This window comes from Carcharhinus amblyrhynchos, chromosome 21 (genome assembly GCF_965287045.1).
Source record: "Carcharhinus amblyrhynchos chromosome 21, sCarAmb.v2.hapA, whole genome shotgun sequence".
NCBI lineage: Eukaryota > Metazoa > Chordata > Chondrichthyes > Carcharhiniformes > Carcharhinidae > Carcharhinus > Carcharhinus amblyrhynchos.
Window position 1 is genome coordinate 27276747 of NC_137344.1, and position 18530 is coordinate 27295276.

At 40.5% G+C, this 18530-nt stretch overlaps 2 protein-coding genes across 5 annotated transcripts in view; one reads left to right on the forward strand and one right to left on the reverse strand.

Annotated features, from left to right (window-relative positions):
• Window positions 1-403: 403 nt before the first annotated feature.
• Window positions 404-8971, reverse strand: LOC145356303 (serine/arginine-rich splicing factor 2-like). Of its 4 annotated transcripts, none has more exons than XR_013889116.1 (4): window positions 8085-8971; window positions 5491-5782; window positions 1127-4836; window positions 404-792 (listed from the first exon to the last, which is right to left on the reverse strand). XR_013889116.1 is itself a non-coding variant. In XM_080208887.1 (2 exons), exons 1-2 carry the CDS (start codon window positions 8435-8437, stop codon window positions 5512-5514), a joined length of 624 nt encoding a protein of 207 aa, XP_080065013.1. In that variant the 5' UTR covers window positions 8438-8969; the 3' UTR covers window positions 404-5511. The 4 variants fall into 4 exon arrangements, 1 of the variants encoding a protein (XP_080065013.1); XR_013889117.1 differs by having other exon boundaries at window positions 1127-1243; window positions 4606-5782; window positions 8085-8969; XR_013889115.1 differs by having other exon boundaries at window positions 1127-1243; window positions 8085-8652.
• A 75-nt stretch (window positions 8972-9046) lies between these two features.
• mfsd11 (major facilitator superfamily domain containing 11) overlaps window positions 9047-18530 on the forward strand; it is a 31502-nt gene continuing 22018 nt past the window's right edge. Inside the window, exons 1-4 of the mRNA XM_080208881.1 lie at window positions 9047-9282; window positions 15217-15272; window positions 15435-15542; window positions 16869-16948. Of these exons, the coding sequence (XP_080065007.1) occupies window positions 9187-9282; window positions 15217-15272; window positions 15435-15542; window positions 16869-16948 (340 nt within the window). The 5' untranslated portion in view covers window positions 9047-9186. The remainder of the gene's footprint in view (window positions 9283-15216; window positions 15273-15434; window positions 15543-16868; window positions 16949-18530) is intronic.

Here is an 18530-nt window from a genome sequence, read left to right on the forward strand (position 1 = left end):
CCCAGTGCAGCAAGAATCATCAACAAATATTTGAGAGAAGGCTGGGTTTTTATAAATAGAAAATAATTATTAATTGGAGGGCCATGGGCCAAATTTCCAGCACAAGAATACTGGATCCATTCATGCAGTTGCTACAAAAGAATGTAGGATTGTCAAATTTAAGCATTACCAAGAAGTTCTAATTATTTTCAGAGCAGGCAAAGTTATGTTGTTTTAAATTTAGAAATTTTAAGCCAAAGAAGATTGAACTAAAACTACTGAAAACTTATAAAACTTAAGACACCTACACAAAAGATCCACAGTTGTTCAATTAAGCAACCACACATCGACAATGTCAATATCCCGTGATCATGCTTAAATTGCTTTCTTAGTATCAATAGTCATAAATACAGAACAATCAACACCAAGAAAAATGTTTTTTTTAATTCATTATAGAAATACAAGTTGTACAGGATTATGTACTGAAACAAATAAAACTGTTAATTACAATCAATTAAAAAAATTAACAGAATTCTAAACAGTGTATTCCATTTGTAAATGGATAAACCACATTACCAAGTACAAAAACAAGGTAGCTAAAGGTGCTTACTGCCTGCTCCATAATTTACACGCAGCCACGTCTCTGGAGGTGCAGCTGACAGGCATTTTACTGGACAGCCATATTTTCTGCACGTCAAGGCATCATTACAGGAGCAATCAGGAGAATACAGGACACAGCCAAGCACTCTGCACTGCACTGCAACACGCCACCTTACAGCTAACCCGCTTTACAGAACTGCTACACAACTGCGCCTAGTGCACAAAAATACATGAGACAATAAGATTAGTATTGGACTGAAATAATAAGAAACAGAAGAAGACATATGCAAAGTTGAAATTTAAAAGATAATTACTTCAGCGTACAGAAAAAGACATTACAAAACCTGGAAATACGTTCCATGCTTTTTACCTTATGTACATATCCAAGCCAAAATGCATCTGAAGTCGAACATTTCACTAAATTGTAAGAAGTTTAAGTAATAGCAACACAGATGGCACATAACATATAAAGAGCCTTCTCAGACACTAATTTTAATTCAAGACTTAAACTGACAGAACCTATTATAAACAATGATGTTATAATAACCTTTTAAGTAGATCACTGCTTATTTTAGGAAGAACTTTCCATCATCTAATCAGATGGCAAGAGATGATATTTCTTGCAAGGCATCTACCATGTAAATCTTCCAGCCATTCAGAATATCTAGAACAAAAAGAAAGTAGTTAAAAGTTAAAAAAGTATATTCTATTTCACAAGTATAGCATATCCAAAACAATCTTGTTTACTAGCACTGCACATTTAGTCCACATATGTGGCACATCTGATAAACACCAAAGCCTTTCTTTCCCTCTGTTTTCAAAAACAGGATAATTAAATAATAAAAGTGCACTTTCTCCGAAGAGGACATTCCATTAAACTGACATTCATAGAATTTTTGGGAGCAACTTTCAAGTCACATGGTACTGGATCTGAAAAGTTAATGAAAAACTTCAAAGATTCTACATCATTTAAACTTTCAAAGCTTGAATGTACACCTCAGTGAAGATACAAAGTCACTTCTAGAACAGAAATTAAATTTGCCATATTGTCAAGATGTTAAAACAGGAAACAGAAAAGCAATTGGTGCTAAAACTTCAAAATTCAAAATGGAAAACAGTAAGAACAGTATTTGAGAGTTTGGGATTCATGTGAATTAAAAACTCTATAAAAATATAAATATTGTAGTTCTCATTTCTGCAATGCAATGAAATTTAATAATACAATCCAACATGATTTTTTTATAAAGTGTATTTTTCAAATTTGGTTCTGTGCACCTCCCCAAAAAGAGCCAGAAAACAGCTCTTGATACCCCACCTTCACTACTTAAGTGCTACAGTAATACCCACAAAGCCTAAAATACTAAAAGATAATACAGGGAGCTGGATATTCTACGGCAATTTCAGTAATGCTTCAATGCAAATAATGTTTTGTCTTAAATAGATCACAAGACTTATTAGATCTCAAAACAAAATCTTAAAGCTAAATCAAAACCATATTTTCTTAAGCAAAGAAAATGGCAACCTGTCCAAATCTTGGAACGTACCAATAGCATTAGCGCCAGGTTGAATGAAATGCTCGTCTGTTGTGCAGATGTAGTTTCCAGTTGTTTTACTTTCAGAACAACATTTTTACAAGTTGTAGGCACTATTTAAATGCTACATAAAGTTAACTTTATATATCTATATTTGACTGCATTTTACAGTAATATTAATCCAAGACTTCAACATCTGTCTTAACCCCACACTTGAAAGTCAGGAGCTTGATGAAATACTCACCAGTTGCCTGGATGGATGCAGCCACAACAAAACTGAAGAAATGTGGCACTATCCAAGACAAAGCAATCCGCTTGCTCAGCACCCTTGCCAGTGAACTCAATATCCATCCCTCCACCATCAGTGTATTGCGACTGCAGTACATATAATCCAGAGGATGCAGTACATCAACTCACCAAGTTTACTTCAACAGCACCTACCTGCCACATGACCTCTACCACCCTGAAGAACATGAGAAGGAAAATCATGGATATATCATCATGGTCCCCAAGACACAAATGGATTCTGACTTGGGACTAAAAGTAGTTGTTCCTTCATCATTGCTGGGTAAAAATCTGAAGTGCCCACCCAACATATTGGAGCATCACTGCTACTATTCTGTGACATTATAGGGACCGTAGCAGTGGATGTTGGTCCGCCACTATTTTTTCAGTGCAACTAGAGGTAAGCAATAATTGCAGCCTTGCCAAAATGAATGCAAGAGCTTATTAAATATTTGATTCGTGAACATAGGTACACACTGTATATAGCAAGCTTTGAAACCATTCCTATGTGATGATGGAAATATTAGTTAACTGTCTAAAAAAAAGCCTCATCTCACAAAATTAACTCAAATCTCTTATAATTTCAAATCTTTTGATTACAAAATATTTAGATGACCAGAATAATGGATTCTTTTACAGTTGAGATGCAACTTTACCATTAATTTTGCAACATAAAGAGCAGCTGTCAATGTAGAAATTAAATCTCAAAAAAATTGCAATGTCAACCAAAAATTTTCCATTTTCCAAAACTTGAATAGCTGAACTGCAACCAAAAAAGGTCAGTTAAAAATGAGAACCAACCTTCTGAAATAGGCTAATTTTGTAACCTTTTCACTTCCAAAAGTAAGTAATTGTGTAACTGATATAAAATAATCTTTTATGAAAGATTAGAGACACTAGGAAGAAAGGTTGAAGAGCTTGAGCTTTACCGTTTGGTCATTTAAAAGAAATATCTCAAGTCCCAAAACCGGAATGAACACCACTAAACTACAGACTACTTTTGTTTACACTCGAGTATCAAAAGGTTTTGTTGGCAAATTGCACAAAAGTTCCACTGGTTTAGAGAATTTGAGAAATATGATTGGTGCAAACTGAAGTTATATGAAAATAAAGGAAACGGCTGAGGGTGGAGAACAGGAGAGTGTCGACTGTCAATGCAGGTCTGAAGGTGCAACACATCTAGCAAAGAGAGGGTAGAGGCGTTTTTAAAAAAGTGCACAAGGTGCTCAGAACAGCTGTCACCCACACGTGGGATCAAACGACTGCTGGAGGCCACGAATCATAGTAAAAATGGCAATGCCATTTCATTGAATTCAGCAAAGAGACTACTGGGCTCAGTGACACAGTAATCACTAACGGGGACACTCAGAAGTGAACAAGTAAAGACAAACCATTGTTTAAAAATGAAAAGCAAGAGATATTTTGCAGTTACAAGAATGGAAAGATCAGCTTATGAAGATTGTTTTCATACTTATCCAGTTATGGAAATTCTGGACAATGACAAAACAGGTACAAGAATGAAGGGTTCAAATGCACACAAGATGCAGTCACCAAAAAGGTAAATTAATGGAGACCGGCAGCACAGCACTCTACTGAAATTCATCGTTGCTTCCCACCTCCTGTACCCATGCAGGCACAACTCATACTTGTTTTGGAACAGAGAATTGAGTGAAAAAACAAGGTTGAGGGCAAGGCGCATTGCTGGCATAGTCCAATTTTACTCTGGAAGTGGGTGCCATAAAAGTAATTCATTACAATGTTGCCTCTGCAGCCAATTTGAAAAATAAAACCTCCACCTGATCAAGATTTACTTGGATCATTAAATATCCACTTTTATATTGGTTGCAACCAAGTGGATTGACAAGGTTAAAAAAAATGGAGGGAGTGGTCAATTTCTTGTTCTATTCAATGTAATAAATGGCCTCAATCTGAAACATGAACTGTTGTTTTCTCTGTTCAGATGCCAATAGCAATATTTTCTGGCTTTGCTTGAATGTTTTCTTCATACTTGTCTCCAGAGCAGCTTTTACTAACTATTAAAGTTCAGATAGCAAGCTCTTTGCAAGATGAAATTCGGTGCACAGGACTCTGAAATTTTCCAAAGTCCCTCAATCACAAAGGAACCAGCAACATATACTGTTTTTGGTGCAACACCACATTCTCGGATTGAGTATATCAATTTCCATTTAAACTAAATGTAACTAATTACCATATTTTCTGACTTCCTATTTCTGCTGCTGCCGCCATGCAAATATGAATGTGGATGATATACAAAGGAAATGGTTTGAAAAAGTTACTGCGCCTGAAGTGTGAAGGAGCCAAATTATCAGAAGAGGCAGCATCTTGGCATCATGACTTCAGCAACTCTGTAATTTCAACTGTTTGTTCATTCAGCTCTCACACTGCTGGGCACAGCAACTCCCCCAGGCCAGTACCCCTGCTAAATAGGAAAAAATGCAAGTTAAGGTAAACAATTCCTCGCAAACAATTTTCATTAAAGCAAGGATTTTCTCTGGAGATTTCTAACCAATCCCTCCTCCCTCCCCTCACTGAGAAAAGGAGTGTGAAAGATGAGGTAATTGCCAGCATCACACTGCCTCTGGGCCTAATACTTCCAGCTGGAGCAGCTTGCAAATTCAGTCCAGTCTCAAGAGGCAATGACACAATTTTTACTTCTGGTTGCTGATTAAAAGTGAAGTCATCAATTCACAAAATGATGAAATACACAGGACCGCTCAGTTTGCAGTATTATTTACCAACTGTCCATGCTGAGTTGGCATTGAGGGATGAGAACTTCAGTTGCGTGAACAGCAGCATATAGAGAAACACGTAAAAGTTTGAACAACATATAACATTGTCACTTCTCCCAAATTTCACTGCAAGTCAAGGATTAAAGGAGTCTAGAATGAGGCATTTCTCATCAGTTACACAAGTTTAACACAACTCTTAATATAAATTGTCTAGATATTTCTAGATGTTTGTCTGTTCTGTGTTCTCCCTAAAACCACAAATACGTTTAACAGCCATACATATGTTTAATAATCCAAGTAAAAGATACTAAAAATAATTCCACTACTTCTATGTAGTTACTTACTTTGGTGCAATTTACCACTTTTTATGGTGATTCAATTCCATCTTTCTGTGGAGATCTTGAATAAATTGGGGTTCTAGATCTGGATTTCGACTTTGAACCTTGAGACATCCGAGATCCACTTCTAGACCTTGACCGAGATCTTGACTTTGATTTGGACCTCGACCTTTCAACTGATCTAGATTTTGAACGGGATCTAGATCGAGAAAACGATCGAGACCTGGACCTGCTGTAACGAGATCTTGATCGAGTGCGGCTTCTGGATCTTGTACGAGATCGTCGTCGTCTTCTAGGACTAAGAAGCAAAGGATACTTTTAGTCAGACAAGTAAATGGAAAAATGCAAGTAAAAACATATGAAATACCACTGATCAGTCAGCACAAAGTTACTGTTTGCACATTTCACACCTCTCCTGAAATAATGTTCCACAGGCAACAGTCACCCTAAACTGTCATCTTTAACTTGCATATGCGGTTCACAAGTATTGGTAAGAAATGTAACCATGGGACATCGCAACTAAGGACAAGCCGCCAATGGAAATCCATGCATGCACTTTCCAACAGCTCCGCAAGTTACTTATCAGCATTCTTTCCAGTTCGATTTCAGCCAAGCTCATGAAAAGTAACGCAATACAAAGATTTCCACTTCACCTCATTTTTATTGAAACCAGTATATCTAGACACACAAGGAAATCAAGGAAAATTACTGTGTTTCAGTGAGGTGTTCTAGTCCATTTTCCCATTTGCTGAATACAACTTTGTCTGTAATTCAAAAGGTGCAGAGTAAACAGAATAGCCAAGCATCACCCCTCCTAAAAAATGGTCCTAAACAAGAGCTGAAATGGCCCAGAAGTAAACCACCCCGCCAACAGACATTTGCACAGATTGAAGCAGTCCATTGTTCTCTAGAAACCTGATGAGATTTTTTCCATTAAAAAAATCATGGAACGAGATGAACGCAACTGCAGTAAAAACACAAGACACACATCAGAAAATGTCTATAAATTCCATTATAAATACAAAAATAATTTCCATTTTGTATGAAAGGGAATCAGATTCAAGGTCAATGTTTTAAAAAAAATCATTACATCGATGTAATTAACTTTAATTCTCCCTCTAATATTCAAAAGACCAAACTACTTGTCATAACTTTTCTTTCCAAACGTTCCAACCAACTCAAGAACAGCTTCTTTCATGCTGCCATCAGACTTTTGAATGGACTTACCTCACACTAAATTGATCTTTCTCTATATCCTAGCTATGACAATAACACTACATTTTGCACTTTTCTTTCTTTCTCAATGAACAGTATGCTTTGTCTGTATAGCATGCAAAAACAATACTTTTTCACTCTATACCAATATGTGACAATAACAAAGCAAATCTAAAAATCACAAATAAACAAAATAAACATGATTTTAACCATGGAGCCCAACTGCACTGTGTGTCCACAGTAGAAGTGATAAGCTTTTGCAGCCAGGCTCAGTGAGCAAGCATATTCTTATCACAAGAACCGCAACAAAAGAGTCAATTTTTAATAACTGTCTGGAGTCTGTGGAAACAGCCTCCCTCAGTGTGATATCTTGTTAGAAAGATGAAAGGTTAACAGGAAAACGTGTCTGGAAACAAGAGGGGGAGTGGGGGGAAACTATGATTACTTAAAACAAAACCACATCAGACCTTTGGTTTGAAGTTCAACCGAAATAATTATCTTTTGTAGACAATGTTATAGGGCGAATTTGCATGAAGTTTAAGTCTATGCCTGTGCCTGAAGCAAACACCAACTACCCCCTCATTTACAGCTAATGGTGGCCCTTTGGAGGCTTCTCACCTCCCTCCACCAAAGAGCAAGGAGAGGAAGGGATAGACAGACCTTCAAGGAACACGGGATGGGCCGACCTTCAAGGAACACGGGGTGGGGGTGGGGGGGGGCGACCTTCAAGGAACACGGGGTGGGGGGGAACCTTCAAGGAGCACGGGGTGGGGGGGGGCACCTTCAAGGAGCACGGGGTGGGGGGGGGCACCTTCAAGGAGCACGGGGTGGGGGGGGGCACCTTCAAGGAGCATGGGGGGGTGGTGGTGGTGGTGGGGGGGCACCTTCAAGGAGCACGGGGGGGGGGGGGGGTGGTGGTGGTGGTGGTGGGGGGGGCACCTTCAAGGAGCACGGGGGGGTGGTGGTGGTGGTGGTGGTGGGGGGGCACCTTCAAGGAGCACGGGGGGGTGGTGGTGGTGGTGGGGGGGGCACCTTCAAGGAGCACGGGGGGGGGGGCGGTGGTGGTGGTGGTGGGGGGGGCACCTTCACGGAGCACGGAGTGGTGGTGGTGGGGGGGCACCTTCAAGGAACACAGGGTGGGGGTGGGGGTGGGGTTGGGGTTGGGGTCACCTTCAAGGAGCACGGGGGGGTGGGGGTGGTTGGGGTAACACCTTCAAGGAGCACGGGGTGAGGGTGGGGGACCTTCAAGGAGCACGGGGTGAGGGTGGGGGACCTCCAAGGAGCACGGGGTGAGGAGGTCTTTAAGAAGCATTCATTCTGTCTCAGAAGGTTCGCGAAGGAAAAAGCGTGCTGCCAATAGCCCCCTCCCCTTCCCCAACACTAACCTACGGCTTCTCCGGCCATAGGCGCCGCCATACCGGCGGGACGAGCCTCCCCGGCGGTGGGATTCGGCCGGGCGGCCGTAGCGCGCCATCTGCACCCGCAGCTCCCGACCGTCCAGCACGGCGCCGTCCATGGCGTCGATGGCGTCCTCGGCGTCGCGCTTGTCGTGGAAGCGGACGAAAGCGAAGCCGCGGCTCTCCCGGGTGAAGCGGTCCCGCGGGATGTACACGTCGCCCACCTTGCCGTACTTCTCGAAAACGCGCTTCAGCGTCTCGGGCGACGTGCGGTAGGTCAGGTTGTCCACCTTCAGCGAGGTCATCCCCTCGATGTCGGGCGGCATGCGGCCGTAACTCATGACTGCTGGCGGCCTGGGGAACTCTCCGGCGGGCGGGCGGGCAAAGCGAGCGGATCGGGGAAAGGACGGATCGGTGCGGAAAACCGCCTGCTCCGGCCGCAAGCACAAGATGGCGCCGCCTGACCCGGAGACACTCCCTCAGCCCGCGAGTAAACAACTCAGCAAATTACCACACGTACCCAAACAAACAATCCCTGCCTCCCCCCGGCGTTCCCCTCCGATTAAAATAAAATCAACCCTTTAAATTCCTGTGGGTTTTCTTTCTTTATCGACCCGGACATTTGAGTCGCGCCGCCTTCTGGGGATTGTAGTTCTTGGGCTTTCAACTGACAATAATAAATTGTAGTTCTTGGGCTTTGACTGCTTCGTGTCAGCCGCCAAAATCAGGGCGCGAGTCGTCGTCGAACGGATAATCGTTACCCGCAGCCTCGCGCTCGACTTTCCAGCCCTTCCGCGAGCCACGCGCACGGAAAATTTCAAATTCTAACGAACGCCCGTCTGGATTGTCGCGCCTGCGTTCACCGTTTCCGGCTCTGAGCTGAGGCGGCGGTCTGGTCCTGGGGAAGGGAGTGAGTGAGGGGAGGGTGCACACCGAGAGGGGGAAGGAGGAAGAGAGAGGCAGTCCATGTCCCAAAGAGAGTCCTCACGGCAATCCAATGCCTCGAATGGGGGAAGAACGTTGTTTTGAAGTTTGCCAGTGGCAAGTGTGAGATTTGAGACACAACTAGCAGACGTCTGGACAGTCAGCGATGATGGCAGAAGGAACAAAACTCGTGAATGTCATAATTTTGGGGTTGAGCTTTATGTTGGTTTTCAGTGCCTTTCAAACCTGCGGCAATATTGAAGTAAGTGCTTGGTTTCTGAATCTGAGTCAAGGATACTTCCATTATTTTATTCAATGGGGAACGAATTCGTTTACTTTTGCAATTTTTCTTGGAAATATTTTGTAATAATATGAGACTTTCAATAGAAACTTAATATCTAATTGTCCTGAAATGTGTTGATTTATTATTGTCACATGTATTAACATACAGTGAAAAGTATTGTTTCTTGCGTGCTATACAAACAAAACATACGGCTCAAAGAGAAGGAAACATGAGAGTGCAGAATATAGTGTTACAGTCACAGCTAGAGTGTAGAGAAAGATCAACTTAGTGCGAGGTAGGCCCATTCAAAAATCTGGCAGTAGGGAAGAAGCTGTTCTTGTGTTAGTTGGTACGTGAGCTTAGACTTTTGTATCTTTTCCCGAAGGTGGAGGAGAGAATGTCCAGGGTGCGTGGGGTTCTTAATTATGCTGGCTACTTTGCGGAGGCAGTAGGAAATGTAGACAGAGTCAGCGGATGGGAGGCTGATTTGCGTGATGAATTGAGCTACATTCATGACCTTTTGCAGTATCTTCCGGCCTTGGGTAGAGCAGAAGCTATATCAAGCTGTGATACGACTAGAAAGAATACTTTCTGTGGTGCATCTGTAAAACCTGGTGAGAGTTGTAGCTGATATGCCAAATTTTCTTCGTCTTCTGAGGAAGTAGAGGCGTTGGTGGGCTTTCATACCTGTAGTGTCAGCATGGGGGGACTGTGACAGGTTGTTGGTGATCTGGACACCTAAAAACTTGAAGCTCTCGACCCTTTCTACTTTGTCCCCATTGATGTAGTTAGGGGCATGATCTCCTTTTACGCTTCCTGAAGTCGACGACAATCTCCTTCATTTTGTTGACGTTGAAGAAGAGATTATTGTCGCTACGCAAGTTAATCAGATTCTCTATCGCATTCCTGCACTCCTGTCTCGTCATTATTTGAGATCCGTCCCACTACGGTAGTGACGTCAGCAGACTTGAAAATTGAGTTGAAGGGGAATTTGGCCACAGTCATAGGTGTATAGTAAGGGGCTGATGTGAACAAGTAGGTAGTTGATACAATGTTTATTGATGAGTTCAACAATGAAATTTCCTCTAAGTTTGGGACTGATAAGATAGTTTAAGTGCAGATTGAGTGGCCCCAATCTGCAGTTTGTAAGAACAGTATTTTCTTCTGTTGTATTTTTGGGTTGGGAAGAGTGAAGTGTAAGTGTAAAATTGTAATATAATCTTTTTTTAATTGAGCTTTCCAAATGCATCTGAGTTTATCTAATTTAGCATAAGATCTCATCAAAGTCCATGTCCTTGTGTATACTTTGGCACTTGGTGTTGGTCTGTTGCTCAGCTTATCATTGCTGAGTCAATTTTTTGGCCTTCTAACATCCGCATATTAACAGGTGACTATATTACGATCCAAAACAAAACCACTCATTTCCACTTCTTACAGTTGAAATGTTGAGGGCAATTGTGGAGTTTTTATTCTCTTTCAGTACAATGAATGGTTCCAAAAATGTATTTGAAATAGTTAGCCAATAATAACTTCACCTGAAGGGAAAATGTCTGTGTGCATATCCAAAATCATGATGGCACAAGAAGTGGTGACTTCTTGCAAGCTGTGCCCAGCATACCTTCTAATTCTATGTATTACTTTTGTTCTATGCTTACGATTGTAAACTACATTCTGCATTCTCTCCTTTCCTTCAGTATGTATGGTATGCTTTGTTTAGCAAGCAAGAAACAATACTTTTCACTGTATACTAATACATGTGACAATAATAAATCAAATCAAAATAGCCCTCACCACACGTTTCCCCCAGACACAGATCACAGAATCCCACAGTGCAGAAGGAGGTCATTCAGCCCATCGAGTCTGCATCGACGACAATTCCACCCAGGCCCTATCTGCATAATCGCTTCTATTTATCTTAGCTAGTCCTCCAACATTAAGGGGCAATTCAGTACTCCCTATACTAACCCACAAGTCTTTGGACTTTGGGAGGAAACCAGAATACCTGGAGGAATGCTAGAAATAAAATGGTTGAAGTTGTTAATTCCCAAAATTCTTCAGGGTATGGATGACATTTAACAATCAAAAGCTTTGTCAGCAGACACAGGGAGAACATGCAGACTCAGCACAGACAGTGACCCAAGCAGGGAATCGAATGCAGGTCCCTGATGCTGTGAGGCAATGGTGCTAACCACTGTGCTATGTGCTGACATCCAGTGTCTGTCCCTGTAAGAGTAGTTAATTCAAACAGTTGCTTAAGTTACTTAAAACGGCACTTTCAAACTCCTCTGCCTTTAAACACTGATCACAGAGTGATGCAGTAGTTGATGTACTCAGTCAATCCTCACTTTGGCCTCTGAATCCAGTAAAATCTTGACAGTCTCTCATTCCTGGTTGTTATTAATGGTGCAGCTACTATGTTAGCTTCATTAAGTCCAGGTGGTGTGTAAAACACCTCATATTTAAATGTAGGATTAGGTTTAATCCTGTATAATGAAGGTTTTTGGTTTCTTTTCATTTATTAACAGCCGGCAGACTTGTACTAAAGCCAGAAATAAAATGGTTGAAGCTGTTAATTCCCAAAACTCTTCAGGGTATGGATAACATTTAACAATCAAAAGCTTTGTTAGCAAGAAGAATTTTTTTGTCCATATGGAATTATTAACAATGGGTCAATGGTATCCTCGGTAGTGTCACAAACAAATATGGTGATGAGTAGAAAAGTTAGAAAACTGAAATGGAACACAATTTTAAGGGATGGCTGCGAATGACCAGAACTTGTAAAAAAAGATCTTGAGTCTTTCACAATTATTAGTGAGCAACATATATGGAAAAAATTGACGAAAGTTAGATTCTGTAACCAGAGCAAATCCAGATAATGTTACTGATTTCTTTGTTTGACTGTGCTCGAGACTTGGCATGTATGAAAACTCAGTCGAACTCAATGAACCTTATTTGCAACCAAATGTTTGTGGCAAATCCAAGAACTTGGTTAAGCCATCCACCACTAGACCTGGCTGAACGTTTTGGTTCTGCTGTCCCCTGCCAAACTGCTCACTAATCCATGATTATTCTAGAATTCAAATAAAACCCTTTGTTACTTTTATCCGCTACCTACTGTCTCCTTAAATTTTTCTTCCACCCTATCTCCAACAACTGCAAGGAGCTCATAGACTTTGCCACTAAAATTGCAAGTATCCGTTCTGCTGTAACCTTGCTTACCAAGCGAAGGTTAACTGCCACCCAAGCCCATGCTGATCTAACTCTGAACAGACATTTTCCTTTAATCATCCTCCTATCTCTCCTCATACCCAGCTTCCTTCTCCACTCCCCAAGATAGTCAATGTTCTCTTGCTGTTCAAAGCTCATCCAAAACTACTGCCTATATCCTAACCATATCTATATCATTGTCATGTCCTGTCTAGTCTGCAGTGGCTCTCAGTCCACCAATGCTTTGATTTTTAAAATCTTTAGATATTTAAATTCCTACATGATATTGAACTTCACATTCTGTGACTTCCTTCAACCTTAAAATGCTTCAAGAACTCCAAATCTATCCTCTTCTGCATACCACATAGTAACTGTGCCTTCAGCTATGTGGGCCCAAGTTCTGAAATACCCTCCCTCAACCTTTCTATTTTCTCCACTTTTAACGGCGTGTATTTTGGTGGGAAAGACATGGACAGACAATTTAAGATAAAGTGTACAATTCTTAATGGGGTGCAGGAACACCGGGATCTGTGTGTACATGTACATAAATCACCAAAGGTGATAGGACAGGTTGAGAGAGTAGTATCCAGGGCTTTATTAATAGGGGTTTAACATATAAGAGCAAACAGAGGTAGACACAAGTTAAACGTTAGCTGGAGTATTGTGTACAGTTGTGAGCACCACAGTACAGGAAGGATGTGCGCCCATTGAAAGATTTAGAAAAATGGTTCTCTGGATGAGAACCTTGAATCTCCTTACTCTCCATTGCCGGGAAGATCATCGCATGAATCCCCACTAATGGCCTTCTCCCTGTCTCTGAAGTAATTCTCCTGGAAAGCCAGCGTGGTTTCTGACCAAACCATGGAACAGCAGACATGATTTTCAATGCTGGACAATTTCAAGAGAAATGTCAATAGCAACATCAACTATCCTACATGGCCTTCTTCAATCTGACCAATCAGGAAGTGCTAGGGAAGACCCTGTTAAAGGCCAGTTGTCCAGAGAAATTCATCAACGTCCTGCGACTCTTCTACGACAGGGTGTTCATGACAGTCCTCACTGACGGAAAGAAACCTTTGAGGTCAAGACTCAAATCAAGCAACGATATATAACTGCCCCCACCCTTTTCTCCATCTTCATTGTCACCTTTAGCTTGTCAAGAATAAGCTGCTCAGTGGAGCAGACGTCATTGAAAAGGGTGGACAGAAAACCTTTCAACCTTTAACGGGTTGAAATACAAGAAGAAAACGACAATGACATTGCTCATGGTACTTCTGTATGCGGATGACATTTCCATCTCTGCTCTCTCAGAAAAGAATTTCCAAGTCATGCTTGACACCATTGTAGAAACGTACTGAATAATTTGTCTCAGTTTCAATCTCAAGAAGACTTCAGTCCTTTACCCATCTGCCCCAGGGCAAGATCTGGTCTCTCTCTCTCCTTCAGGATCGACGATGAAACCCTCCCAAACATGGAACATTTCCTCTACATGGGGAGCCACCTCTCCTCTAAAGCTGACATTGATGCAATGATCATTATATCCAATCAGTGAGTGCCACCTTTTAAATGCTTCAGGGTGAGAATCTTTGATGACTGTGACATTCGTGCTGACACCAAGATCCTCGTGTACGTGGAGGCAGTCATCTGCCAAATCTTCTATGTGGCTCAGAAACTTGGACTACTTATAGATGCCACCTCACAGCCCTGGAGAGACACCATCAACACTATGAGACTGATTCTCCGCATTAGCTAGAAGAGCAGGCATACAAATATTAGCGTACTTGAAGAAGCCAAGAGCACCAGCATCGAGGCTGTAATCATCCAAAACCAACTCCACTAAGCCGGCCATGTGCTTAGAATGTCAGAGTCCTGATTGTCAAAGCAAATCTTTGCCTAGCTCAAGGAAGCCTTCCAAACAAGAGGACAAAGGAAGCAGTTCAAGACATCGGCTTACCTCAAGAAATACAACATGGACATCAACTGCTTGGAGACCCTTATTCAGAAGAGACCTACTTGATGGAACCCCCTGATTAAAGCGACAAAATTCTTTGAGAACACCCAATAGCAAAAGGAGGCCTGGCAAAGGAGCCTGAGAAAGAAATACCAACTCGGAAGCACCTGCTAAGTGCGCAGTCATTGATGTGGCTCTAGGATCGGACTCATCAACTATGCAAGGACCCACAGAACCCATGACAATTATACTTGTTAGTGATTGTCGAAGAAGATGATTGGCAGGCTTCACAATTTATGACTTTTGAATTTAACAAGTCGATTAAATGTGGAATTTGATTGAAAACTCACTTGTAGAGACTGAATTCAAACCTGTGTTGATATATATCATGTTATGCTACTGATTTGAATGCATCAGTGTATGTCCACGGAAGTCATTATTTGCAATTTATGATTAAGAGACTGATTTCAGCATCTGGTCAAATGAGACTGGGTAGTATCCAGTTTCAAGTAAATAAACAATTCCCCAACAGATAACATTTTGGAAAAAAATACTTCTATTGTGTCTGGACTTCATATTGCTTAAGCTTCTGGAACAAGGCCAATGGGCAATGTCCTCAAAGCCTTTATTTTGTGACATCCTTAACATGGTTACTCTGAGTCACCACAGTAAGTTGAAAAAATGAGCATATCCTTAAGACTGTGCAGAATATCTTGTTCTTTCTATTGAAGAAACACTGATTTTTGTTTTAACAGCAAACGGTCATCAAGAGCATCAACAGTACCCAGTTTCACGGAAGTGGATATACCAGGTGTTTCTTTATCATCCTCTACAAAGTGATATTGTATGGTAGACATTTCAGTATTTGTGCATGATTTAATTTTTTAAAAATATTATTACTTCAACTGTTGTAGATTAGGGTAGTTATATCCAGGATTTTGTTGTGCTAACATTTATTACATTTCTTTTGTAGCTTGGCTATAATTTATACTGTATTTTCTGCCTCGAATCTTTTGACTCCATCAATTGTTGCTCTTTTGGGAGCGCGACTTTCTATGTTCATTTCTGGATTAATTTACAGGTAAGGTAAACAAATACAAAGTTCACTTCCTTGTATTTTTATTTTCTGCTGTAATTTCATAAATTATTTTCTTGTGTACCATTTGTATCTAACACATCAAGTATAGAATCAAATTAAGTGACATTAGTGAATCAGTTAGATTTTGATAACAATTATTTCACAATCATCTTTAGACTTTAAATTTCATTTTTATTAGATTCAAATTTTACTATCTGCTGTGTTGGGGTTTGAACTTGAGCCGCCATATCCCTGGATTACTAGTCCAGTGACAATACCACTACACCATTGCCTCCCCGTAACAAAACCATGGCATTTCCCTTAATCCTCAAGAACAACAGTCTGTCTTATCAGTCCACTGAGTGAACAAGTTTCTCCTAATTACCACCTCACCTCATCCTGGGACTGTGTCCTGGATTCCCTGACCAGGGGAAACAATCTGAATGTTTACCATGTCAAGCTTCTTCAGAATCTTGTACATTTCAATGGGGTCTTGATTCCTGAGAGACAGTGAGTAACGTTTGCCGATGATACTAAGCTGGAGGGAAAGTAAGCTCTGGGGTAGAGGACGCAGAGAGGCTGCAAAGAGAAATAGACAGGTTAAGTGATTGGGCAACAAAATGGCAGATATAGGGAAGTCTGAAATTAATTTATAATTAATTATATATAAGAAAAATTAATATATTTTAGAAGTGTTGATGTTGAAAGAGACTTGGATGTGTTTGTACAAGGAGCACAAAGTTAGCAAGCAATTAGGAAGACAGATAGCATATTGGCCTTTATTGCAAGGGGTTTGGAGTATAAGAATGAAGAAGCCATGTTACAGTTGCACAGGGTTCAGGTGACACCACATCTGGAGCACTGTTTGCAATTTTGGTCTCAGATTTTAAGAAAGGATATACTTGTATTGGAGGCAGTACAGCAAAGGTTCAGTAAATTGTTCCCTGGGATGAGGGGATTATCTTGCTAAGTAAATTAGGTTTATAGTCTCTGGAGTTTAGAAGAATAAGACGTGATTTCATTGAAACCTATCACGTTCTGAAGGGGCTTGATAAGGTGGAGTGTGCTGAGAGATTGTTTCAGCCGGTCAGGGAATCTGAAATGTTGGGGCACAGCCTGAGGGGTTGATCATCTGGGGCTAAGATAAAGGGGTAATTACTTCACTCAAAACGTTGTGAATTTTTGGAATTCTCCGAACATATTAGATGAAAGACAGTTTCCTATTTCAGTCATCATTGTAATTTTCACAAAACCCTGAATGTAACAGAAGGATTATAATTTGCTGAATTAATTTGGGGCAAATTTTATTCAAAATTGTTTACTTTTCAGTGCTTATGCTGCAGTTTTCATTGAGCCATTCACTTGGTCATTTTACCTAGCTTCAGTCGTCATTGGGGTAGCAGCTGCAGGTGAGTTTTCTTCCAATGTCCTTAGCAATCTGAATAAGACCGGAGATTTGACTTGTTACCTGAATGTTATCTGTTTTTAGGATGAGAAAATAATGACTAAAATTCTGTAATGCTTGAGATGTTTTCTGAACTTACTATGTATTACATTCTTAGATTCATGGTTTGGATGAAATGAGTTTAATTGGGCGTGAGCATTTTGCCTTTCTGATGGACAAAAGCTAAGCAGAGATTCCATTTGGATTTTTTTGGACTGAGTTGATATTGATTTAATCATCTTATTAGTTATTTTCAACTGCTATAAGGATGTGACATTTTAGTTTCTCCTGTCTCGATAGTTCTTTTCTTTCACTCTAGAGATGGTGAATCATGATCCAACAAGCAGTAGCAAGCTTCAGGTATCTATTTATAGTGATCATTCTTCATATCTGAGTGCTGGCACTCTATTTGACTGAAGGCATCATAAGATAAACTGATTTTGTCTTCGAAGGTACATGTTCTTTAAGCATTGGCAACAGGATAGACCCTACCACTAACTTTTCTGAAACTAGCTGCTTTAACATTGAGCTGGGACTTCTCTAGCTTATATGATGTAGAATCATGAAATTAAATACATGATTGAAAAAAAATCATAAGAAAATGCAGCACAAGAAAAGGCCACTTGTCTTCTGTTTCTGTTTTCTAGTTATGCATGGATAGTTCAATGTGAACAATGCTCAGTTTAATTTCGCACTGCTCCCCCCAGAATAATGAAATTAATTGCAAAGTATCTGTGCATCTATGCATTCTGCATTACTTCTCCTTATTTTCTTCTCATTTTCCACCTTAGGCTAGTATTTTAGTTGCAGCATGTTGTTAAGCTACTATCGCTGATATTCAGAAAGAGAGAAATTTACAAAAATTTCGAATTGTGTCTAATTGATGCTTCACTTTTTGAAAAATTCTACAGTCATCAACTAAATTACTGTGTTCACATCTACATTATCCATGTATTCAGTGTTTTGAAGTTCCATGTCATGCTCCTCTCAATTTTCTTGGCTTCGGTGAAACAAGATCCATTTTAGGTGGTCTTTCCTTGTAGCCTGGAACTATAAAACCTAGAATTATTTTTGTTGCTCTGCTTTGAACCCTGCCCAACACATTGACTCTTGGTAGATAGGGTAAATGAAAGTGTAAGATGAACACATATAATCGATTGAAAATTGGAATAGCTTGTTTTATTTGACCTGTAGTCAATATCTAATCTTTGTTGATAACATCCACTGATGGTTGGACATATTTGGATGGTAGTTGCATCCAAAACCATTCCTTTCCACCACTGTTAATGAACGCCAGTTCACCAAGCTGACTGATATCAGGAGTCATGTCCTGGTAACCAATTGGACACAAATGTGCCTTCAATGAACAGAAACAACTCAGGATAGCTTTAATAAATTTACAGAAAATAATAGGTTTTGTTTTGTTTTTTGAGATGTCTGTTTTGGCAGGGCAGTCCCATTCTGAATTATTTGTGTCTCTCCTTTTGGGTATGTACTTGATTATGTATTCTCAGGGAGTGCTTCGTTTTGGCTTTCATAGCTGGCAG